At 38.5% G+C, this 19,008-nt stretch overlaps 2 protein-coding genes and 1 pseudogene across 4 annotated transcripts in view; 1 reads left to right on the forward strand and 2 right to left on the reverse strand.

The window, feature by feature from the left end:
- Fnbp1l (formin binding protein 1 like) overlaps positions 1–19,008 on the reverse strand; it is a 77,815-nt gene that overhangs the window by 37,521 nt on the left and 21,286 nt on the right. For all 3 annotated transcript variants that reach the window (XM_051165620.1, XM_051165619.1, XM_051165622.1), the window contains exon 2: positions 11,120–11,235. In XM_051165620.1, coding sequence (XP_051021577.1) covers positions 11,120–11,235 — 116 coding nt within the window. The remainder of the gene's footprint in view (positions 1–11,119; positions 11,236–19,008) is intronic.
- Positions 6,553–7,003, forward strand: LOC127206335 (activated RNA polymerase II transcriptional coactivator p15). Its single transcript, XM_051165623.1, has one exon. It carries the CDS (start codon positions 6,598–6,600, stop codon positions 6,979–6,981), a length of 384 nt encoding a protein of 127 aa, XP_051021580.1. The 5' UTR covers positions 6,553–6,597; the 3' UTR covers positions 6,982–7,003.
- Positions 9,968–10,200, reverse strand: LOC127206336 (guanine nucleotide-binding protein G(I)/G(S)/G(O) subunit gamma-5-like; annotated as a pseudogene).

Raw genomic sequence — 19,008 nt, forward strand, 5'->3', positions numbered from 1 at the left:
ACAAGAAAACCCAGCATAGACAAAATAATCCTGACCAACAAAAAAACTGGAGGCAGTGTCACCATCCAGATGTCAAGTTATCTACAGAGCTTCAGTAGCGAAAACAGCACCAACACAGCAACTGGCTCATTGATCAATGAATAGAATTGAGGACCCACATTTAAATTCACACCTCTATAGCCACCTGAACTTGAAAAGAAGGCAACAATAAACGCTGGAGGAAAGATAACACTTTAAGCTAACAGTGTTGGCCTCCATGTAAAAGGAAACTTGATTCTCATCTCAGCTCCAAATGGATCAATAACCTCAAGAGAAAACCTGATATCCTAACTCTGTAGAGGAGAATGTGGGGAATATACTTGAACTTGTTGCCATGGGAAAGGACTGACTTCAATAGGAGACCATAGCCATTAATAAATGGGACCTCATGAAACTAGAAAGTTAATGTAGAGCAAAAGATTCTATCACTTAGGTAAAGAAGCAGCCTACAGAATAGGGAAATTTTTTTTTTAACCAGCTATACAACTGACAAACAGAATCTAATATGTACAAAGAACTCCAAAAAACTAAACAAGAAATCAAACCCGGTTAGAAAGTAAAGTGCAGAACTAACCATACAGAGTTCTCAAAAGATAGAATGCAAATGGCTGACAAACACTTTTAAAATGTTCAATATACTTAGTTAACAAGAAAATACAAATGAAAAATTCACCCCATTCAGAATGGCTAAGGTAAATACACACACACACACACACACACACACACACACACAGACAGACAAATGTTGGCATGGATGTGGAAAAAGAGGAACTTCGTCTCTGATGGTAAAAATTGCGAATTGGTGCTCCCACTATGGAAATCATTGTTAAGGTTCCTCAAAAAAGCAAAAACTGGAACCACCATGCACTCCAGCTATACCACTCCTATACACACACATAAAACACTACTAAATCCTACTCTAGAGATAGTCACAAAAGCCAGAAAATGAAAACAGCTAAGTGCTGTCAACTGATGACAGACAGTGAAAATGTGGCATATTAACACAATGAAATATTGCTGACTTATTAAGAAAAACAAAATAATAACATTTGTGTAAATGAATCAAGTTAGAAAGTTATTCCAAGAGAAGTAACCAGAGCTACAAACATCATATGCTTTCTCTCATGTCTGCATGTTGGCTTTGTATCTTCAGGGAATATCTATAGAGGTCAGTAAATTACTAAAGAGGTGCAGGGAGGGACTTTTAAGGGAGGAGAGATAAGACAACAGATATAAAGGGTTAAGGGGAAATAATGGAACAGAAAGGGTCAAACTAGGGTTGGGGTGCATAGGATAGAGGAGAGACTATGGGGAGGAATAATTAACACTAAAGACCTTTTGAAGAGTCACATGAAAACCTACTACTATAGACGCTCCCTACAGAGCAATGCTGCCCAACTAGAGACTAAAGAATAAAAGCCCATGTCAGGAATGACTTACTTTTTTGGGAGTTGTTGGTCAGTACGATCCTATACGTCTCCAAACATTACAGACAATTGCCACTGATTGCTCTCAGTTACCCTCTAGAACTTGATGGTAAGGTCTTATTGCTGAAGACACCATATACTTAAGCCATAAAATGGCAAAATCAAGCTTGTAGGCACCTGGAAGCTTCATCCCTACTAGTTAGCTTTCACAGTGCTGCAAGGTGCTGTGCAGGCAAGCTACTGGGGAAGAAAAGTAGCCATCAATGACACCCAACTACAAACCCTGCAGGCTACAATGACTAGCTTGGCGAGATACGCCCACTGATAGTAGCATGAACATCATGGGAATAGCCTACCAATTTCTGACAGGATTTAAGCCCCATTCCACAACTTAATCCTGGCACCATTATCTAGGCAATAACCTGTTTCTAGACAGTTCACAGGCCTAGGAAAGATGTACTGTTAGGTTACGAGGTGAACACAGTATTTAACTCCTAATGACTTACTGTTGTGCTTATGTATCACTGCATCTCTCAGCCTTCATCTGATAAGCTTCTAATTGCAGTAGACAGTGGTTAACATAAAGACCCACAACTGGCCAAGGTATACAGACTGCACAATGCTCAGCCACTAAGGGGGATAGATAGACTGCACACATACATATACACACACCTCACAGCTAAGGGATCACTATGGAAATGGCGCAAGAGTGTAAGAGGCAAAGGCAGTTGATGACAACAGGGAATCTGTTTTCTGGACACAGCAGGTGCACACCTGAACTCACAGTAGTGGGAAACCGTGTATAAAGTCTGTGAAAGCCCAAGCCAGACCAAATCCTAGCACAGAGAGGGTAGTTGGGCATACAATCCTATTGTTAACTGTGGAGCTATGACAAGCGTTGACTATTTGGGCAGCACAAATTGGTCTTAAAGGATTTGAGGGGAGAGGCACGAAGCTGTGTGGATAGAGAAGGGGTAGATCTGGGAAAAGGTAGAGGAGGGGTGGATATGATCAAACACTGCATGAAACTTTCAACTAATTTTTTGAAGTTAAAAAGATATACACATAATTACTGCACAGTCCCACTATTTTGTTTCTGGACATGCAAAAACAAACAACCCGAAAGCAGGATCCTAAAGAGATAGATATTTGTACAATCACATCCACAGCAATTTTTTTCACAACAATCAAAGGTGGAAACAATCCAATTCCCAACAACAAAAAACAAAATGTGTATGTACAAATAATAAAATAGTATTCATTCTTATAAGGAAGAAAATGGAGAAGTACCATAGCTTAGGTAGCAACAACAGCTCCTCTCTGGTCTGACAAACTCCTCTAGGAACCTACCAGAGCCAGCAAGCCCCTGTTCCTCAGTAACCACCTAAGAACAGAATCTAGGAACAAAAAGCACAAATATGACAGAGAGATGCCACAGATCTTGGTCGGGTGTGTTTGTCCGGCATTGAAGAAAGGTTATATAGAAGAATGATAACACGGCACGTATCAAGAAGGAGTCAGACAAGTCCAACTCATTTGGCACTGCACTGTGGGGTGAACTTTGTTATGTGACACATGAAACCAAACACTTTATCTACTTCTACCTGAGCCAAGTGGCCACAGTTCTGCTCAAATTTAATTAAAAGTAAGAGCTGTGCTACTCAGTGAGTCATCCAAAAACAAGAACTGCAGCCTAAGTTTTAAATACTAGAGACTGATCTCTGCAGCCTCACAGAAGAACACTCCCCATTTGGACTCTTAAGTGTTTTGTACAGGGCATCTTCTATACTAGTTGGTGGTTATAAACTAATAAAACAGCTCATCTATTTCTTTTCTATTCTATACTTCTATGCCTATTTTCCCCCTTAATCTATTAAAAAAAAAAAAAAAAAGGTCTGTTGGAGATATATATTTTTTAAAAGAAAGTATTATAGCGCGAATACTGTCAATATAATGGTTGCTACATACTGAGAATACTATTATAAATGAAATAAACTAGGCACAGAATGACAAATATGTCTATAAGGTACAAAGTACTCACATTTACAGGAAGGTAGTTGTTAGGGTTAAAGGAGGTTGGGCTGAGAAGCTACTATTTAATAAGTAGGGTATTTCTGTTCTGAATGAAAAGTTATGAAGATGGGTGATAATAATAGCTACACAACTGTGTAAATATACTAAATATCGATCAATTATACCTTTTAAATAGTTAAGATGATAATTTTTAATATATTATTTTGCTTCAATTTTTAAAACTAAAAAATAGGTCATTATCCCACTTATTATGATGTAATACTAGAACAAACTCTGAATATACCTTTTTAAAATAAGATATGCTTCAGTCTCAATATTTATACTTATGCTAGTGATGGATGCCAAGTAGACATCCATAACAAAAATTAGAAACTTTAAATACTGGTGCCTTGAAAACTTAGGGAAAGGGAAAAAAAATCCAACAAGCTCAAAGATATGAAGGATCACATTTTTTTTAAAACACACCAGGCCCTAATTTTGCCTTATTTTCAACATGTCAAGAATATACTACACAAAACATATAGATGAGTGAGAGCTGTGCATGTTAGGGTAACCACTCCACAGCCTATGCTCAAAGAACGTTAACAATGTGGCATTACTGTTGTGTTGTAAGACTAACAATGAGGCTTTTTAGGAAACGTTAGATCTTGTAGAAGAAAATGTTTCAAGTAAGTTAAAAATAGGGAAAAAGACTTTATCGGTTCAATTTAGACTGAAGAATAAATGGACACCACAGATTTAAGTATTATATTTTCCAGGTAAGTTCTACTAAGAAATTTGATCATTTGTTTTCCTTTTTGATGTTAGAGTCAGAGGCCAATCAAATGGAAGCCATCAGGCCCATTGCTTGAATGCCTCTAACAGAACCCAGGTCCTGAGGTGACTCCCAGAAAAGGGTAAAAGGCCAAATAAAAGACACACATCTGATATTATGAACAACCAAACAATGAGGTCCTTAAACAGTGGGAATTTCACTATGAACACATTCAACCCAACAGGTTTGAACTTATTTTCTTTCTTAAAAGGTTGCATGCTTTACATCCTAAGTTCTGTTTAGATCATTTCATCTAAAACAGACAAACAAACAAACAAACCAGTTTCATATAATAGTCAGAAATACGTCTTGCAGTTCTTATGAAAGTGGATATGCCTGACTTTATTAGAAAATCATTCCACAGCAATACAAGGTGGAAGCCTACTGTATAGGCAGGTACTTTGAAACTGCTAAAACACAATCCTTACGGAAATAACACAATCCAGTTGTTAGAACTCCAACTAGCTTAGTACAGTTAAAGGACAGCCATCTCTTTCAGTACAAAAGAACAGGAAAGACTGAATAGAACTCCAAGGCACCCAAGAGCAGGAACAGAAGGCAATGATTTAAACAGCAAGCAGTTATACTAATGATGGCTAAATGAGACCCAACTACACATATCAAGATGCAGTTACAATACTGAAGGAAAGTTGCCCAAATGTTGTTTCTTTTCTTCTGAGAAGGCATCAAGAGAAAACAGTTAACAGTATTGAAGAGAAAATTGAAGGGAAAAAAAATCAGAGGAAACTAAACTAATATACCATCTGTAATTTATAACAGGTTGCGGAAACCAAAGTACTGAGTATTTACTCAAATCTTCATAAAAATAAAAAAAAGTAGTACTTTCTAAATGAGGTTTAAAACCTCAAGTAACTAAAGCGCTGCAAATCTGTCCCTTAGACAATCAGACTTGAAATGCTGCTGGTTTATATGAAGCTTCATTAACGAGAAAAACATTTTCTTAAAAGGATTTCTGAACTGTTAGCCCCTTTTACCTCAACTTTATGAAAAAATACCTGTCATTTCTTTTTTTCCCCTTTGAGACAGGGTCTCACTATGAAGCCCTGGGTGGCCTGGGACTCACAGTAATCCACCTGCTTCTGTCTCCCAGGTCCTTGGATTAAAGGCATGTTCCATCAAATTTCTATAATTATTATTGTGCTATGTTTATATGGATCAGTTAGTTGGAAAGAATGTATCTCTCAGTTTGGGGATGATTTACTAACATATGCAGCAAAAGTCTGTGTGGTGGTGTGGGGTGAGGAACCAACACAGACCTAGTAAATCTCTTAAGGGTGACACACAATATAATGCAATACCTAAGAGCCCACATTCAGCAGCAACAGATAAACACAACTAGCTCTCCCTTAACTTTTCTATATCCATTTCCAAGCCTACAAAATAGTACTGGAATTTCAATTTATTTAAGGAAAATGTGTTAATAATAAACACGGAAGCTGAGTGACAGTGGCACATAGTCTTAATCCCAGCATTCAGGAAGCAGAGATAGAGGCAGACGGATCTCTGTGAGTTTGAAGCCAATATGAGTTCCAGGACAGCCAGAGCTATACAGAGAGATCCTGTCTCACACCACCCACCGCCCCACCACTACCCACCACCAAAAAAAAAAAAAGGAAAATGGTGCTAACATATTAAGTGCTATAGTAAGGATTAAGTAAATATTTTGAAAAACAAAGCTTGTTCTTGCCAAAAGCTGTTCTAGGAACCAGTAAGGAGCAGAACAGAATGTTGGGTTGGTCTAAAGCTACTATGTAGTCAAATGTTAATTGCTTGCTCCCTCCCCCAGATCCTTAAGGTTTCGCAAGCAAATTCTCACCTATCCAAAATGACGTGTCCCAAATTATCTTTGCCTCCCAAATTATCCCTTAAGCTAACTAAAGTTGTCTACAGCCTGGACTGGGCAAAAGAGAGGCTATGCCATGTCCAGTTACATTTATACTAGGCAGAACCAAGGTTCTTGGGCTTGGAGGTGGCAGAGGAGGAGAGGAAGGAAGGAAAGAAAGGTCAGCATGGGTCAGTGTACACTAGAAGCATGTGGTGGGGAGCAGCTTGCTCTAACGATTGGCATGGAGAGAAGCGGCCCAAACAGAAAATATGTGCAAATATTTATGGGGATTTTGGCTGGGAAGCAGACAAGATAGCTTAGAGGGATAATATCTGCCCAGCCCAGTACATTAAGGGTTTTTAAAAATCTAACAGGTGAATCCCGAGCGAGCAAACGAGCGAGCGACCTAGAGGCTGTTGGACAGCAGGAGCGAAGCAATGCCTAAATCAAAGAAACTTGTTTCTTCAAGCTCTTCAGGCAGTGATTCTGACAGCGAAGTTGAAAAAAAGTTAAAGAGGAAAAAGCAAGTTGTTCCAGAAAAACCTGTGAAGAAGCAAAAGCCTGGTGAAACTTCAAGAGCTCTGGCATCTTCCAAGCAGAGCAGCAGCAGCAGAGATGACAACATGTTTCAGATTGGAAAAATGAGATACATCAGTGTACGGGACTTTAAAGGAAAAATCCTAATTGATATTAGAGAGTATTGGATGGCCTCGGAAGGTGAAATGAAACCAGGGAGAAAAGGTATTTCCTTAAACACGGAGCAGTGGAGCCAGCTGAAGGAACAGATCTCTGACACAGATGATGCAGTAAGAAAGCTGTAAATCTGAGCCATATCAAGCCTGTGCTGTTGTCCTTGTTTTAATCTGGCTTTTTACATTGGCTTTTGTTTTCTAAATGTTGTTTTCCAAGCTGTTGTATATTTGGATTGCAGAACAATTTGTAAGATGAATACTTTTTTTAAATGTGCATTGTTAAAATGTTCAAAGTGAAGCTAATTGTCAACTTTATTAAAGAGGATTGCTTTGTGCCCCCTATCTAGTGTAAAATAAAGTCAGATCATTACAATCTTAAAAAAAAAAAAATCTAACAGGTTTCTGTGACTTTAATTTATATAATAGGGGGTTAGGGAATAACTGCCGCCTTAGTAATTGTATGAACCAATATTAAACATTAATAATCACTCTACAACAGAACAAATAAGCCCTTCCCTTTGTGAATTTTACATTTTAGTGTAGGGATTATATTCTTGAATTGAAAAGCAGAAATTTAAGTAATAAATTCATTCAATGATTCAATTCAGGTGCAGTGCATCCACTTTGCACTGAGGTAAAGTAGATGCCTAGAGACTGATGGAGACCAACTCTATACAGGCAATATAAATATACCAGGGCACAGTGACACACGTGTAATCCCACCGGGCTATGACAAAATCCTTGTCTAAAACAGAAGAGGGGGAAAGTATACAGGGAAATAAAGCAATCACAAGTTAAAGTTTAAACAGAGTGAGATGTTAATGGCTGATTCTGATAAAAGAATGTTAAGTGTATAAGTTTACCCTAAAAACAGCTTACATAAACTAACAACCTTATGGCAGTGATGTGTATAAACAGAGCAATGCATCATCAAAGGTCGTAAGATTCTAAGTTAGATGGAAATAATACTGATTCATTCATTCAATGTATACTTACTCAGTAAGTTATCCAGCTTGGCATGGAAATACAAATTCACATAATGCAGTCTCTGGTTAAAAAAGAAGTCAGAGATTTCTGCTCTAAGAGAAGACTAGTCTACAGGCTCCCTGCCTTCCAGTATAGTTTGCTTCTAGTATCCCACACTATGACACTTGTGTGTTCTAATATGAAGGCTGGAGGATATAATTTTACATAGCCATACTTCTGTGATAAAATATAATATGGCAATTATTTTTACTAGAAGAGAAAATAATATACTTACACTTACTGTGCATATACAGCTTCTTTTTTACTTAGAAACTTTAATTAATCCCTGCCATATGTATAATGTAAGTTTATTAAAATAAAGAGTGCACTGGAGATCAACTTGGTGGTGGTGTATGCACAGCATGTGCAGGCATTGCATTTGATCCCTGCACACTCACGCCCCCCCCCCACACTTACTTCAGTTGATTATCTCCGTAAATAAAGAACAAAAAACCAAGTATTCTGTAATCACCATTTAGCACCATTCAAAATGGACATCAACTGTCTTTGATTAGACTTTATTTTCTAAACTTGTATTTATCCCATTTTTTCATACCAATCAATATCCAACACTAAAATACACTTAAGCCCTAAAGTATCAAAAACATGAACAGCTAGGCAAGGTGCCATAACCCTTTAATCCTGGTACTCCAGACCAGAGGTGAGATCTCTGAGTTCCAGGCCAGCCAGAGCTACAGTGAGACCCTGTCTCAAAAAATAAAAAAGAACATAAAAAAGATAGAAAGGAATTTTTAAAAAAGGAATAATGGGAGGTGGGCAGTTACTATATATATTAACATTATCATACATTTTATTATAATATAGTTATTAATAAGGGAACAGAGTGTACCTCACCAAGCAGTATTACTTTCCTATGCATTAAAAATCAACCTCTGTAACAAAAAAATAGGAGGAGGTAGCTAAAGAGGAAATAACCAAGACAAGCTTCTTCCTTTTGAAAGAAAACAACGCCATAAACAGCACCTGACAGCTCAATCATTCCCCAGTCATTCATCTAAAGCAGCAAACCTCCACAAAGAGGGCAAGAGCAGACAGCTTCAAAGCATGCCTCCTCCCAAATGCCTCAACACTATCCAACAGCCCAGCGACTGAGAGCTACTGTTAGTATGGAAATGTGCCAAATCCCTTAAGTGTGTGACATTCCTTTAAAGAGACAACTCCTCACAGAGGGTACATAACAAAGCCCATTTCTCCCAATAAAATCAGATTTTTTTTCATACATAAGTGAGTTCAATCCACCCTCCTTCGATGCAGTACTGATACCTCTCCTTCCTGGCAAGCAAGTGAAATGATAGTAACCACCAGTCTCAGAGCAACAGCTAACAAGCCTGCAACTTCAGTCCGGTTACTGAGCTGACCATAACCCTCTGAGATCTGGGGGTTGTCCTGGATAATTAGATATCTGAGACTGTGTAAGTTTTATCTTATAAATTATCAAGTTTTTGTTTTGCAATTTGTAATGGCACTCTTTCCAAGTATACCACTACTTTTCTTTGAGTTTTAAATTACCAAAGTAGTAGGACAAAGTCACTGAAAATAATTTACCCTAAAAGTGTGCAAAGAAAAAACAGCTCCCTTCCCTGAACACCTACCTGCTCCCAGTCCACAAAAGCAACAACTGGGGAACTTGGAGTTCCCTAGAGTTCACAGAAATTTCAAATTTTTACCTAATTATAACGTACAAATTAAAACAAGCACTAACATCTACTATTTAATTCTGCAACCTGCCTTTTATACTGATGGATGGAATATGAACAATCTTGTAGGTTTAAATAAGCTGGTACACCTGGTTGTTTAAACTGGATATATACAACAGTGTTTTTTTACCACTCATATGTTAGTAGGTAGTTCAGAAGGGAATCCTATTTTTCTCTGCAATGAATACTTCTGTTGTTGTTGTTGATGTTGTATACTGTTTTATTGTATCCTTGTGAAACAGAAATCCATGAAAATCCGGAGAGGCAGATGTTAAGGACTGACAAGTAGAAGACTGTGTATCATGGCTGTGTTATAGAGACGCTTCTGCACAGACTTCAGATTTAGTTCTCTCGAATGTTCACTGGTTCATGAAAAGCGGTTTGAGAAACCTCGACATATATGACTACAAGAAGGACCAGACTTTCTGGGGTCTGAAGGGATCTGGACTAGAACATAACCCAGTCAGCAGAGGGTCACGTTGAGCATTCTGCAGACAGAACTGTTTCAAGTCTGCAGTTGGGAAACCTTTACGCAGTTGAGCGCGACCTCTACTTGGAGCTGCTGAACCACCTTCTTCATGGAGATGCTAGAAGAACTGGACATGGCATTTGAGACAGCAGTGCCAACTCCTCAGAACGAGTGAGGAGCGAGCGAGGAGCAGCTGATGGCTGCAATGAATACTTTTATGCATCCTCTCTCAAAAGAGTAACAGCGAGGAGTGCCGGTGTGAAGATGAAAAGTCCAGAGGAGAGGGTAGAAAGGAGGGTGCTGGATGGAATCTACATACAACAGAAACAAGGGATGGAAATATGTCCAGACTTTCGACCCCTGGTGCCTATTCAGGGGTTTTGTGCTCTGGAACAAGCTGAAGCACCCTAAGGCCCAGCTAAACTCTAATGGCCACTCTTCAAATTTCAAGCATTATTTTATCAACTTCAGGCAAGACTATCTGTAAAACTGTGATAAGGAATGATAATTTTGCTATTTCAACAAAATCTTAAGATTAATTCCATCAAATTTAAGAGCTATAAACTCCTAAAATATTTTAACATATAAAAGGAAGCTCATCTTAACACAAACTCTATTTTGAAGATTTAGAAATTCTCAAGTTCAGTGCATTAGAAAGAATTCTAAAACAAATAACAGCAAGCAGTGAAAGTGTGAAACACTGAATTACACCCCAGGTCTTGTTTGATTAGGCACTGAACCATTTTTATTCAAAGGCTTGAAGGTGGAAAGGGGCTAAAGAAGCCAGCAGGCTCTGGCTGCTTAGGCAGCTTCCCCACTGCTCTGAGATTTAAGCAGTTTAAACATCTTTCTGCAATCAAAGTGACGTGATCTAGCTAGTCAATATTCCCCACGGTACAAGGCAATGACTTAACTAAATTAAGCACTAGTTCTCTAACTCAAACTGATTTGGATAAAAAGTACAAGTTTTAACCTGCAAAACACTATTATTTTTATGTTTAGCTGTTTAAATGAGTAACTTCATTTCTAAGAAGTAAAAAAAACATGAACTTACCTCAATTGTTTCGCATAGTTCTGTTCAATTTCAATCCTCTCTTTAACAAACTTGGCATATCTTTCCAAGAAGTCAATTCCCCATTGTGTGTGCTTATCTAAGCTATCGAACTGATCCTAGAAAAGGAAAGCAAGAACAGGATGAACCAGCTTAATATTGTATCCACAAATATCTTAACCAGCTTCTGATAGTTGTACAGAAGCAATAGGTATAAAGGGAAAAGCCTGGCTCCTCCCACCTTTTTCTACATGAGGAGGACACACGGATAGGACCACCTCTGGTGTGAGACAATAGCTCTTCTCTGGGTCATCCTTTCCAGATTTTGGTCTTGCCAAGCCTCCACAACCACAACCACATAAGACGATTATTTTAAAGAAATCTCTGCAGTGCAGTTAGTGCTCCCTACTACCCTGTGCACAAAGGGCTAGCACCAGGCTCGGTGAGTGGAGCCGCAGATCTCTCAGACCGCAGAATGGTGCACACACACCCTGTGTCAAGCACTGGAAGAGGGAAGCAAAGGAAACACCTGTAAAGACAGGCTCAAGAAACCAAAGAAGTAGAGCAGCCAAAGAATGGAGAGGGGGTTGTCCTTTGGGAGGAGAAAGCCATCAGGTCCAGGAAATAACAGACAAGCTCACCATTTGCTTCTAACTTCCTGTGGGCCACACATATAAGCAGATGGATGAGGAGGAGAACACACTCAGGAGCGCTGAAGAATGGCCTCTTGTTCTGACAAGGGCTCTCCCCTCATCACCTGGACATCCATCGGATCACATCTTGACTTCTGTCACTGTCTATGATCTCAGGAAAGCTAGTTTCTACTCTTTTCTTTTCATTGGATTTTCTCACTCCACTCACTATGGAACTTTCTTATACTCACTGTTGAGTGAGTCACAGGCCAAATTCTGTCAATAGAAGAATTTTACCCACCATCATAGGAAAAGGCAAAGTTGATAAAGCAAATAAAAAGCAAAAAACCAAAACAGAATCCCTTTCTTTGTACACATGCATGTATGTGTATGCTGATTCTGTTTCTCTGGAGAACACTGAGGAAAACTTTACTCACTTTAAAACAAACAGAACTTGGCAGTCATTGCTCAGGCCTAAGCTCCTCTACAGGGTCCCAAAAGACCAAACCAAAATGAGTTTGCTCATGCTTACGTTCCCTGTTCACCATGCTCAAACCAAGTTACAAGACACAGAAAGAGAGGCAGACAGTCCCTAAGCAGGCCAGTTCTAACCTGCACAACTGCTTTAGCAAGCTCCACAAGAAAGTAGCATTTAAGCATTCAAACCGCCTTTTGCTCCATTCTGCCTTCTCAGCCCTTCTGTCTGTAGGCCCAGCATGCTCCTTGTATTTTATGGAATGAAGTGTTGCCCAAATACAGACCTGTAAATCACAGGTCAATTATAATCCTTTACTTTTTAATTTTGTCCTTTGGCATATTTGCTTCCGATAGATGATATAGTATTTGTAGGTGACATAGATGAGCGATAGATACATTTTCAAACATTGTTAGCAAAATGCTTTCTCCATAATTCAGATTTCTTTAAAAAGCAACTAATCACTAACCATTAAAACTTCACATTACCTTTTGAAGACACAGCATCTCTCAAAATTGCATATTATGTGAGCATATAACTGACAACCAATTATTTAAAAAAAAACAACTTCAAAGCATCCAAGAGATAAACAGTAAATTTATGAGAAACAGATTTTCAAAGGTCCCTCTCAATTCCTCTTGGGAGCACAGAAAAGTTTGTTGTCCATATACTATGAAACCGTTACTTTTGTGAGATTAACTATAATAATATGCCTCAATGCTCTATGGACTTCTCTCATTTTCTCCTTACCTATAAATAATGAAGTGAATAAATTTCCACCTTATTTCAAGTTCCTTTTTAAAATTTCAGTCAAAGCACAGGGCTGGTGGCAGAATGGAAAAATTCCAGTCAAAACACTGCTTTACTGGTAGCTAAGGTAGTTTTTTCATATAACATTGTTTTTGTTAGTCATTTATTACTGAGAATAAATGTTCACATTTCTTTAATGGCTCACAGTAAGTGATTCTAAATATACTCGCATATTGGTTTTTTGAGACAGGGTTTCTCCATGTAGCTTTGGCTGTCCTGGACTCGCTTTAGACCAGGCTGGCCTCAAACTCACAGAGATCCATTTGCTTCTGCCTCCCTGAGTGCTGGGAATACAGGCATGGGCCACCACACCCCAGCTGAGCCAGAACTCTTTAGAGGTTATTTTCTATGCAGCTTCTAAGAGTATTTAGCTTGTTGCCACGTTGCGGATGGTGTGTGTTGTTGTACTTACCTGTATCTGTAACACAAGAGCAAGCAAGAAATGCTGCTTGCCTCTCTGCCCTCAGTTACTAGCACAGCTAAAACCTTTAGAATTCCCTGAGTGACAGAACCATGCTTCTTTGTTAATCTTCATGAAAAGCAACTCATGATCTTTAAACTTCTAGTCAGCCTCTTTGAACCACACTTGATTTTTATGCAAATGAGGTGACCTGGATTGGAGGGTGTTTACCAAAGGAACCTTGCTAACACAGGATTGAAACTTTCATCCTCCTTATGTGAAGAGGGGCTAGAGATTGCTTTCAGTGGCCCGTGGCTTTAATCAGTGATACTTACTTATGTCATGGAACTTCTGTAAAAAACATAAACAGTGTTTTAGAGAGCTTCTTGGTTGGTAAACAACAGCTATGTGCCACAGGGACCAAAGGTCTTACTTGCACGCTGAGCCTTTCCAGGCCTGGTCTTATGCTGTTTACCTGCATGCATCATCAAACAATAGTTATGTGTTCTCTGAGTTCTGCGAGCCATTACAGCAAATTATGAAATCGGAGAGGTCATAGGAACATATGACTTATAGTCAAGTCTTCAGAAGTGCTAATATGCCCAGGACGGCACCTGGTGTAGGGTCAGTCAGTCCTATAGTGGTAAGCCCCTAATCTTATGAGGCCTTTTCCTTATTAAAAACAAAAACTAGCCAGGTGGATCTCTGTGAGTTCGAGGGCACCCTGGTCTACAAAGGAAGTCCAGGACAGCCAAGGCTACACAGAGAAACCCTGTCTTGAAAAACAAATAAAAACAAGGAAAAATGATTTTTTTCAAAATATTAAGATGACAAGCATTATTTTGGCCATTTCTGATTGTTTGCCTATACTCAATGTATTAAACTTAACCCAGTATCTCTTTAAATCCAAGACATCAGTGTTAACTTGTGTTTTACATGAGTAGAGTTTTAGACAACAGGAAGAACTCTAGGTGGTTTCCTGTTTCACAGTGGGTCGTCTGGTATGCTCTTTTCTTACGATCCCTGCTTTACATAATGCACCACGCTTGTTTGCTCTGTAGTAAGTCACCACTCCCCTGTTGAGGAGTTTTCCCAGCACTTAGAATGCTGGACACAGGAGAATCAACCATGACTGAGGCCAGCCTGCGCTACACAATGAATTCAAGCCTATCTGAGTACATATACTGAGAACTTGTTTCAACAAACAAACAAAATTGTTTTAAAAGTATAAAAGTATGTTACTCATATTTTCTTGATTAGTCAAAGGCATTCACACATAGTTTCACTAGGTAGAGCTCTGGACTTTTCCGTGTAAGCATCACTGCTCCCCTCAGTCATGCTGCCCCCGGAACCTGCTTAATCTCACTGAACCTCAGAAGCATCATCTTTTTAAAAGGTATTTTGGGTTGTTCATCATTTTAAAAAACGTTAAAAAGCTGGGTGTGGTTGCGCATGCCTTTAATCCTAGCACTTGGGAGTCAGAGGCAGGTGGACCTTTGTGAGTTCAAGGCCAGACTTGTCTATAAAGGGAGTTCCAGGACAGCCAAAGCTATTACACAGACAAATCCTGTCTCGAAAAACAAACAAAACCTTAAAAGAATAAAAATTTTAAAACTCAACTAATCAGACTATTGAGAAAACATGGTCAAATTTCATTATTAGTGGTTAAATTACAAGCTATAAAATCTTATTGTTTTGTTGTTTTTTTGAGACAGAGTTTTTCTGGTGTAGCCTTGGCTGTCCTGCACTCTCTTTGTAGACCAGGCTGGCCTCGAACTCAAGAGAGATCCATGTGCCTCTGCCTCCCTGAGCGCTGGGCTTAAAGGCATGCTACTAAGCCCAGTTGTTATAAAATCTTTTAAAATATAATTTTCTTTGATAAAGTTTTACAGTTTGTAAGATTTATTTTATTTGCTATTTTTAATTAGGGATGTGTGTGCATGTGAGTACAGGTGCCCAGAGAGGCCAGAAGTATGAAATCCTCCTAGATCTGGAGTTACAGACAATAAGCCTCCCGACATGTATGCTGAGAATAAAACATACTCTTAATCACTAAGCTATCTCTCTAGCCCACAATTATTAATTTCTAACAAAAATTTATATATAGATATATAGACATATACATGCAATTTTCATTAGTTTGTTTTTTTTAACAAAGAGTCACATATAGCTCAGGTAAACCCCACACTCACTATGTAGTTGAGGATGAGTTTGAATTTCTAATCCTCATATTTCCACCTCCAAAGTGCTGTGATTACATGTGTGTGTTACCATGCCCAGGAGGATTGCACCCAGGGCTTCCTGCATGCTTGACAAGCACTTATCAACTGAACTGTATTCCTAACCATACAATGTTTAATTGTTACTGTAAATAGTCAGAATTAGTACTGGAGAGTTGGACTAAAGTAAGATCAAGAGTTCAATACCAGCTACTAGTGAGTTTAAGATCTACCCTGGACTAAGCGCAGGCCCTGTCTCAAAAATATAGCACAATCAAAATAGAAACAAAAGTACTAGACTACTAACAAATAGGTTGCAAATAAAAGTCAATTTTATAAACACACACACACACACACACACAGAGAGAGAGAGAGAGAGAGAGAGAGAGAGAGAGAGAGAGAGAGAGAGAGAGAGAGAGAGAGAGAGAGAGAGAGAGAGAGCGCAATCAGTGTGAAAAAGCACCATAAATCTAAGAAACATATAAGGCTGAGTCTAAGTGGAACAAACTTTGCATTGTAACTATTGGAAGCAAGAGTTAGATGAGAGTTGGGAGGAGAAACAGTTGGAGGACAAGTCTTGAGACAGAAACATTCTAACTATGCTATAACCATTATTGTAAAGGTTTTCTTCTACTTCAAACTAAAAGTCATAAAACAGTTAATATATCTAAAATACAAAAGGCATTCTTTACTTTTATGTTAAATTTCACACAGTTCACTGAGTAGCAACTTGATATATAATTGCCATATATCAAGAAATAAAACCTATAATCCTAGCACTGGGGAAGATAATACAGACATTACAGTGAGCTAAAGGCCAGCCCCAAGAACACAGGGAATACTAGGCCAGGTAAGTTTACAATAACAAGACCTGTCTTGGGGAGAGAGGACTCAGGGGCATGAACATGGGACGAGATGAATATAAAGATCACTGATCATTAAATATTTGGTAAACAAACGCTCATTTTAAATTCTTAAATTTTACTCATTATTTTACCTGAATCACCTTTAAGCAGACCCAAAAATACATAGGCTGACTAACTGATGTTGGAAACTGAATCTCATAATCCTCCTGCCTCAGCATTCCCAGAGTTGGGATTGTAAGTATGCCCTACGAAATCCAGCTCACAGGTCAAATTTGCAGAAACAAAATAGTATCAACTGCAAAGTTGGTTTAGTTATTTTAAAGCCAAAAGGCTTAGATAATGAAGATTGTTATTTGTTATATAACAGTTTTCAATCAAATAATTTAATTTTCATAATTCATATACTTATATAATTCAAAAACAAATGGAGATGATAAAATAAACTTCATCTGAAACGTTGGCAAATGAAAGGCACTTAATTGCTAACTGAATAATCATTGTTTGTAAATTACTTTGGAATTTACAAAGCTTTTGCACATATTGTTAGATGTCACTTACAAAGTCTTATTAGAAATATGGCATTTCATGAATGTGAATATCAAGTTTCTGAAACTGAGAGATTCACCCAGTATTTTCACTCTAAATTTCATTTTCTTTCTACTTTAATATGTCATTATTTGGTTAAGGTTAGTAGTTATCATTTATTAGTACACAGTGGTCCAGATCTATTATTTTGATGTAAGATCACACATCTTCCTACTCTGAGCTTGCATATACACTTGGGAAAAGGATAGAGAAAGTAAAAAATGGATAAAGCCACTCTGAAAACAGCTAAAGTTAGAAATAAGACTACTGGGCTGAAGAGGGGGCTCAGCGGGTAAAGGTGCTGGACACCAAACCTGGCCACCTGAGTTTGATCCCCAGAACCCACGTGATGGAAGCAAAGAACTGTCTTCTGAAAGCTGTCTCTAACTTCCACAGTGTTTGCTTAGGCTTGTGGTCATCTACAAACACACATACATACAAAACATAAAAAATCTCTGCATTATCAAGGAGGGCAAACCCATCATCACTCCCTGCTCTCGCTGTCTTTGTCTGTCATCCCAGGTTACTGGCTGAGTCCAGCATCTCTGTTCCCTGCCTTACTCATTCTCTGCCTTTCAAACGCATTTATCCAGACCACAACTTCAGTGAAGCAAAGCCCCCCATTAGTGGTGTGCCCAAATTAATCTTACATTAAATTCAAGAAAGCTCTTCTTCTGGTTTTTCAAAAATTTTATAAAGCATTTCAAGTTAGTTTATTTACCTCTGAATAAAAGGAAAATATTCTGAGAGCTAGAATCAGCATCACCTTAAATGTCCTACACTATGTGTACTGTAACTCAAATTATGCTTGTTGCTCTAATAATCTACTATAATATGTGCTGGCTCACAAATATATCTATTTAATCTACATTTGCCTTAAATATAATTCAGTATAATACAACTATTATGAAGTGTTACGATTTTTTAGAAGTCACTTTTAAATATGCAATTCTTGTTTTTATAATTACTTTGATACAGCCTTGCATCCAAATGAAGTCCTAATAAAGTACTCGGGTGAAGTACCAGGGACACCTCCATTTGAAGAAGCCTGAAAAGCTGAATAATGAATGACTCTGTTGGCCTAGTTTAGACTTACTTTATGGCTTTGATTTGCCTGCCAGAGTTTCTCCAGCATTTCTGAATACCAAACTACTACAAAGACATTTTCAAAGACCTAACACAGCTGACTTTTCTCCTCTTTAGTTAAAGAGGTCCTATGGACCACAGAAAGATTCTTTCTGCTTATGTCTTATGGAAGTAATTATGCCTCAGGGTCAATCAACAACATCTACCACATGTACTTTTGTATAACAATTTAATTATGTTGTGGTTTAAGGTAGAATTGGGCAACTCAGGCATCTTTTAACTTAAAATTTCAACTCAATTTTATACTAAGCTCACAGTGACTTCATTCAGCATTATCAACTCAAACTCCCTACCACAGTTTCATTCAGCTACTCAGCTGCGCTTCTCACAATACTACAGCATAACCCCTTCTCCACACCTACATGGAAATGCAGGCCTACCGTGGATGGCTTGTCCTTTCTCTGTCTCCCCACAAAACTCTAGCCCAGCAATTGTTTGACCCCACAGAAACCAGTACTAAGATATTACCACTATCCTCTATCCCCGTCCCCTGCCTTCATTCCAGCCTTTACACACGCTGGGTTCCATACACCATCCTTACCACCACTCCTTGCAAATACTGCTCGCTGCCCTTGTCACTGTCAAATTTTAACGCTGGATTTTTTTTTTTTAAACTTTATTAGGGATTCATTAAAGGCATGCACCTCCCTTACAACTGACTACCCTAAATAGGAGGGAAAGGAGATTAAGGGGAACAAGAATGAAACCTTCTGGGTATCAGTTCCATGGGGCAATTCCCCTGTCATATTTCTCAGGAGT

The sequence above is a fragment of the Acomys russatus genome, chromosome 23, assembly GCF_903995435.1.
Source record: "Acomys russatus chromosome 23, mAcoRus1.1, whole genome shotgun sequence".
Lineage (NCBI taxonomy): Eukaryota > Metazoa > Chordata > Mammalia > Rodentia > Muridae > Acomys > Acomys russatus.

Coding starts and splice junctions, on each gene's coding strand:
- LOC127206335 (XM_051165623.1), top strand. CDS start 6,598: ATGCCTAAATCAAAGAAACTTGTTTCTTCAAGCTCTTCAGGCAGTGAT.